This window comes from Lupinus angustifolius, chromosome LG01 (assembly GCF_001865875.1).
Source record: "Lupinus angustifolius cultivar Tanjil chromosome LG01, LupAngTanjil_v1.0, whole genome shotgun sequence".
In the NCBI taxonomy this organism is placed as follows: Eukaryota; Viridiplantae; Streptophyta; class Magnoliopsida; order Fabales; family Fabaceae; genus Lupinus; species Lupinus angustifolius.
In genome coordinates, this window is record NC_032009.1 from 33,745,126 (window position 1) to 33,752,728 (window position 7,603).

Sequence of the window (7,603 nt, forward strand, 5' to 3'; positions counted from 1 at the left end):
GAACACAAAGCATACCAAGAATTTTCTTTTAGATCGTACGGCTTAGGGTCTGTTTGCTTTGTGAAAATATTTCCTATTTTCATTTATTGAAAATAGTGTTCCTTTTTAAGAAATGAAAATTAGAATTCATGCTTGATTTCAGTTGATATATTTTTGTTTCCAAAAAATGAAAAGTGTTTGTTTTATGCTTTTTCAATACAACATCTATTTCATAAATAATAAAAATATGATTAACTATGTATATTCTTACAAGTAAACATCAATTTTTAGTGAAGTTAAAATTTAAATGTAAACAATTTTTTAAACCCACATTTGCTGTAAAGTTTAAAAACATTTTATTATTGAATCACTTTTTATTAAAATTATTCTCTCATACACTTATATAATATATCATAAATAATACATTTATTTAGTAAGAAAAATAAGATATAATATTAAGCCTCACTACTTATGAAATACAATTCAAGTTTTATGCAAAGGTAAAAACTACAATTATCAATTATATATAAAATTTTTCAAGATCTACGATAACTTTCTCAAATTTAGGTTGCAATAGTGTCACGAACTTCGACCATTTTAGTTGCTTGTTGAGCATCAACATTGATACCTTGTTGATTTACATTTAATCCTTGATCATCAACAATCAAATCTTCTCTAGAATATTGACCAAAAAGTCTATCTTCGCTGTGTTGCAATCTAATAAAGTTATGTATAGTGCAACAAGCGTTAGGAATTAACCTTTGTCTTCTAACAGGGTAATTTGGCATCATCTTTAGTATAGGAAATCTTGCTTTTAGTACTCCAAAACACCTCTCAATAACATTCCTTAACGAAGAGTGCCTATGATTGAACAATTCTTGTTTACCTCTTGGTCGCCCTCCGTCTCGAAAATCTCGCAAATGATATCCCGTCTTTCGAAATGGAGCAAGATATCTAGACATGTTAGGAAATCCAGAATCAACAAGATAAAATTGATTTGCAAAATAAATAGAATACATATTGAATAACTTATAACTAATAAAAAAAATATTAGTGATATTGACAGAATTTTTTTTACCTCCGATGGGTTTTGGAAAATCATTTGCAGGAGTTAAAGCATCTAAAAATACTCTTGAATCATTTGTTGTTCCTTCCCAACCAGAATAAACAAATGTGAATAGCATGTCAAAATTACACACTGCCAATACATTTTGTGTTATCAAAACTTTTCTTCCATGAAATACTGTTTGCTTTGCTGCTGGAGCCCAAGTAGATACATGTGTGCCATCAATTGCACCAATACATTTCTAAGTTGAAAATATGAATAATAATTTAGTACACAAATAAATATAATATATTAATTATTTAAAGTAAAGAAATTTACCTTGAAATATGAGAAATACTTAAGGGTTTCTCTTATATATGGATGTGTTATAGTTTGATTTCTTGGTATGATGATTGTTCTACCCAACTTGCAAACCACTCTTAAAACTCTTTTAAACCATTTACTTACAGTCTGTAGAGAATGTTGAAAGCGTTCAGCAACGACTCGATGACGCATATTATGGCATATGATGACTAAGAACATTGCAACTCCTTCTTCGACACATACTTTTTTGCCGTCACTTAAATTTCCAATATCCTTTAAAGTATCACAAAAATTCAAAAACACATTTTTTCTCATTCTAAAATTCTCATAACATCTAGCTTCATGGTCTGTCATAAGTTCAAGAGTATACATCTTGCCAGTCAATAAAGAAGTCTTGCATGGTGTCTTAATAATAAAACTTTTCTCATATTCCATAATCAATGAAACTATAATTACATCTTCAATATTAAGTCACTTGATTCCGTACTAGAAATAGTTGACATAATTACCTGCTCACATAAATAATTAAATTTACTAGTATAAAAAATATCAAACATTTATAATAAATGAAATCATGAAATAACATTGAAATAACTATAAAACCCATATCATTACCATATAATGAATTGAATATCTAACCAATAACATTAAGTCAATCACAATCCAATGCTATAAATCTAAGTAAGAAAATAAAATGCTTAAAACGAAAGATAAAGTCATAACTTAAATAAAATTCATAAATACTACTCTAGAGATGCTACCCATTACTTCCTCCTTAAAGGCGACATAATAAAAAACATGCTTCTCCACACCTTTACCGCAAATTTCACCATTGCAACATTGTAAATTTTGCTAGAAACATCATCTATGAAGTCAAGAAGTTCCATACATTTTTCTATACACTAAGGATCATACATTGGACTAGTGATTGATGCTTTATATTGCTCAGCCTGGACTCTTGATGCTTCTGCCCTTATACTTATTGTATCAGTCAATTTGTGTAAGGCCGCATCTAATTTGTCTATTCTAGAATTCTTTGCCTCTTTGTGTCGAGGCTCCCTTGAAGATCCTATTACTCTTCTTTTTTTTTTCTTCCCAATTTCTTGTAAATCATCCTCATCAATATCAATAGTATCATAATCAATATGCACACCTTTTGAAAGAAAGTCTTCCTCTGTTTCTTTATCTTCATCTGAGGTTGGTGGCTCTCTAGTAGAGGCTTGACTTAATTTCCCAGTTGCGATGCTAGAATTGAATATCTCACCAACAAAATCATAGTCGTGTTCAAATCCATGCCTCTTAAACTGTTTGTAGAATCTTCCTTTCTTAAAAGTATAAATGAAAACCTTTAATACTATGCAAATAAAAAAATTAAGATATTATCATAATGATAATGATACTATTTAATATTTGAAGTAAAAGCTTCCATACCTTATACATTTCTTCCCATACTTCTTCCGGAGCATTCATTTTATTAGCTTCACAATCCCATGTAACTCTTGTGCGAGCTAGTAATGTTGAAAATTCACGATGTTGTTGGCGTAGGCAATTAAACTTTCCCTTAAGTCTATCTACACCATAATTTTCTCCAGTAACCTTCACCAATTCATTGTTTATATCTTCCCAAGCTGGTGTTTTAAATGTTGATCCTTGCAATAATTTCTTTTTCACTCGATCATAAATTATTTCAATGAATGTCTTTGTATTTTGGATTATCCAATCCATGTTCTCTCCCTTCTCAATTTTTAATCTCATCTATGCTAAACCACATGCCCATAAAATTACTTTCACATAATTAAATAAAAACAAAAGTATCGTTTTATTTAATCCTCAAGAGTAATAATCACATTTAATTCCACCAATGTCTATAGTGTCTAATGATAATTATTTGGATTTATGGAGATACTGTAAATAGAAGAACAAAGTGCAAATGTATAAGTAATGAGAAGCAAACTCTCTCAATTCAATGAACAAAGTGTCTATAAAGTGCTTAAGTGGACAATTAAAAAATTCTCTCAATTTCATTAAGGTCTTCCACTGCTACTCTGAAGATGTTCTTCCAAACTAGTTTATAAAAAAAATTTCTTAACTCCAAATCAATTCCTTTTAACAATTTTTGAGTAGATAGTTTTACCAAAATGTGAACCAAACAGAAATGTGGGAATCTCAACCAAGAAAGAATGAGTAAAAAATAAGTTAACATTAAAATAGTAACTAAAGTAGAGTATATGATATGGAATCAACCTCAATAAACAAAGAAATGGTTGTCAACAACATTACAATATACTATAATAGAACAGAACCAGTAGTTACATCATAACAAATGAACAATTAAGAAAGACTAATATCTTACAAAGTTCATTTAGACATTTAACCAAACACATAACATGCAACCCATAAATCAATTAAAAATAAATATATAGTAGATGACTTGATCAACACAACATATTCAATCTATTTCATGTTTTATAATCTAAATAGAAATCTAAAGTCTCAAACATAAAACACAGAGATACTCAATTTCATATTGCTTGAAATTAAATACTTTTATGAAAAAGTTTGTGGGTTTAAATTAGAAAATAAGAATTTCATAAATTGAAGGAGAAAAGATATTGTGTAGTCTTGTTGGATGTTGAAAAAGAGAAAATAAGTAAACAATGAAAGAGACATACCTTGGTTGAGGTTGAAGAGAAGCTTACAAGAAATATCCACAACAAAAACAGAAGTTAGAAGGGCATAAGTGTTGCAGATTGCAAGGAGTATATGGAAGACAAAAATGTTAAATAATGTAACCTGCCCATTTCCCCATTTCCCACGTTTCCAAAGTTTCCAGAGAAAATAGTGGAAACAACTTTTCCTTGTTTCCAAAATTTCAACATTTCTAGGAAATGTTTTTAGAAAATGTTTTCATTTATATGTTAACAAACATATTTTCAACCATATTTTCTATTTTCAATAAAAATGAAAACAAAAAATGGGTAAAGCAAACACACCCTTAGTATGCAAGAGCTCTACGAGCTCTGATGCCAGTTTGTTGAAGCGGAATATTCATGGAGAAAATATATTAGAGAAAATAACACTGAGAATGTAATGTGGTTTGATAATTTGTCTACATCCACGGCTGAAGAGTAACATTGATTATTCCATTGTGAGAAAAGAGAACTACAAGTATTTCACTCACTTCTCCAAAACCTAAGTACACCCAATTTCACTCTCACTCAAGTATTTCTCACACAATTAGAACAATGGGTTGGAACACTCCTATTTATAACCAAAGTTCTTGAAAGTTATGTGGCCAAAGGAAAAGAGCATTAATGTTAGTTTCACCATAGTCACTTCTTTTACTTGGCTAGAAATTCTTCATTTCTTCAAGATGATCTCTAGTCACTTCCTTTTTGTTTGGCTCAAAAAAATATTTTCATTACCTTTTTTTAGTCAACATTCAATAAGTACTTCATCTCATGCATAATACTTACCAATCTTACTCTTAACCCACCTCAAAACCTACTCTTGAATGTTAACCAATGCTATAAGAGCACATATTAATTAAAGCAGTAAAAAATGAAGATTTGCTTTGGAAAATTGTGAATTTAAAACTCTAAAAACTACTGAAATTAACTTTCATCTATTACTTTCTTAACAAATGCCTTCTAACATTCATTAACAATACACTACATTTTGTACTACTTTCCAAATATCGTTCCATACACCCACTGCACCTACTTGTGTGGTTATAGAGAGATGTTGATTACCGTGTTCATACAAGGGAGCTTTTTTTTTTGGCTTAGTTGTTTCCCTTCATTTAAAAACCAAGTTACAATTGGGTTGGTCTAAAAAAGAGTATAATATTGATATAGTATTTGTGTAAAGGTTGTATATAGTTAATATATTATTTACTATTTATTTGTATTAGTCATATTTAAAAATTAGTAATAATTAAATATGATTTATGTATAATGCAATGACAATAAAATAAACTTTTATACTATTACAATGTTATTACATATTTTTCTTAAGAAAAAATGCCAATCTCCAACTTTTTTAAAAAGAAATGGATGAGAGAAGGACAAGATGAAGGCTAAACGTCATTTTTTTTGTTTCAATTTGTTCTTATAATAAAATAAAATGTTAATTTAATTCTCTATATTCTAATGTTTACTGATTTCACACTTTTCTCACGAAAACATAAATTAGATTTACATTGGAATATACATAATTTATAAGATATTCAAATTTTTACCATCGAAAATCGAAATAATCATTTTCAGCTAGAAATAATGATTGTATGTCTTTTGAATTAAATCTAATTAATATTATTATGATTGAAAGAAGAAATTGACAAATATTAGAAAAATAGATATATGACTATATTGATATTTTATTTGGTTAGAAATGTAAAATTGGTTATGTAATGTGTCAGCTTTTAGCATTTTATTATGATAATATTAATTATATTTAAACTTGAAAATGACTAACTAGTCAAATATTCAATTTTCAGTTTCCCAAATAAACATTTTTAATTTGGGGTTAATGATTGGATCCAGTGGCGGAGCTTAGGTGGGGGAAACTCCCCCCTCCAATTATTTTTGTTCAGATTTTTCTAAACATTTCTTTTACAATTTCTCAAATATTTTTGTTACCTTATGTAAATTGTATGTGTTGGGAATCCTTCCTAAATGATGTGAAAGCAAAACCAATGAATCTTGGTAGATGAACCATTGAGTACATTCAATGATAGCTATCCCAAAGTCTTGGAAATATTCCTTAACTCTTGAGAATTTTATGAAGTCTAACTTAGAAAGTTGGAGTATCACTTTCCAAAGTGTCTTAAAAATATGACAACAATTAATCTCCACTATGTTTTTATGGTGGAGCCTTCCCCTTCACTACATATAGGGGACTTGTGAGGAAGAGATACAACAAGCAAGTGAGAAAGAACAACATAGAGAAAAAGTGAGAGAGTTTATATCCACATAATGTGAGATTTGTATTCCTAGTGAGATACTAGAGAGAGTTTGTATTTCCATCCTTTTTGGGTGAGATTGAGTGTTATATTCTTAGTAAGAGAGAGTCAAATATTGTAATCCTACTTTCTATAGTGGAGATATTTTCTGGACTAGGTCCTGTGGTTATTTCCTTTTCACATTGAGGATGTTTTTCCACGTTAAAAATTCTTGGTGTTATTCTTCTACTCTTCTCTATTTTCTTTATACACTTGCTGCTTCCGCAAGTGCCCATTTTGCATCACACAAAGGAGAGAAATTGGTTCTGAATTTCCCAACAGTGGTAACAGAGCTCTCAGGTTCATTCAGGGAGCTTAATTTGTGTAGTCCAAGATGAAAGTAGCCGCTAATATCTCATTTGATGGAGATATGTTCAAGTTGACAACTGATAACTATTCCTATTGGAAGCCCGTGATGGAGGATCATTTATATTGCAAGGATATGCATGAGCCTATTTCTTGCAAAGACAAGCCATAAGATAAGGGTGACAGAGATTGAGAGCTTTCGAATTGAAAAGCTGTTGCAATGTTTCAGAAGTATATTGATAGAAGTTTATTTGAGCATGTTTCCACATACACAAATGCTTATGAGTTATGGTTGAAACTTGAATCTATGATTCAAAAGAAAACTCCCAGAAATAAAGCATATCTTGTCAAAAGGCTGGTGAAACTCGACTATAGAGATTGTCAGAGCATGATAGAGCACTTGAGTTCATTCAAGGGTTTTGTCAATCAATTGACAAAGATAGATATGAAGATAGATGATGAGCTTCAAGCACTTCTGCTACTAAGTACGTTGCCTGAAAGCTGGGATACATTGGTGGTCATGCTCAGCAACTCAGTCCCTGATGGGAAGGTTTCAATTGATACTGTTTCAGATAGTCTGTTGAATGAAGATTCAAGAAGAAAAGAATGGAGTACATCCTTCCATTCTGTAGCAAATATTATGGAGAGACAGGGAAGAGGTGAAACTCATGGGATGAATGGATCTCATGGAAGAAGCAAAAACAAATTCAGAGGCCGCTCTCAATCTCGCATGAGATCAATAACATGCTATTATTGCAGTAAAGAAGGACATAAAAGATATGAATGCAGGTCCTTGAAGAGAGACCAAAAAGTTGGAAATGTCCATGGAGATTTAGTTGATCCAAGGAAAAATGGTCACAAGTCTACCACACCGTCGCCGTAGATGATGATGTTCTCCTCATTAGAGAAGACAATTACCTAAATGTTGCATATGGTGATTTTGCTTG

General features: G+C 30.5%; 2 protein-coding genes across 2 annotated transcripts; both read right to left on the reverse strand.

Annotated features, from left to right (window-relative positions):
• Window positions 533–2,235, reverse strand: LOC109337448. The gene is made up of 3 exons (XM_019574453.1): window positions 2,161–2,235; window positions 1,493–1,621; window positions 533–1,286 (listed from the first exon to the last, which is right to left on the reverse strand). Exons 1-3 carry the CDS (start codon window positions 2,233–2,235, stop codon window positions 543–545), a joined length of 948 nt encoding a protein of 315 aa, XP_019429998.1. The 3' UTR covers window positions 533–542.
• LOC109337526 lies at window positions 2,251–3,148 on the reverse strand. Its single transcript, XM_019574541.1, has 2 exons — window positions 2,780–3,148; window positions 2,251–2,673 (listed from the first exon to the last, which is right to left on the reverse strand). The coding sequence occupies exons 1-2, from the start codon at window positions 3,101–3,103 to the stop codon at window positions 2,251–2,253; spliced, it is 747 nt and encodes a 248-aa protein (XP_019430086.1). The 5' UTR covers window positions 3,104–3,148.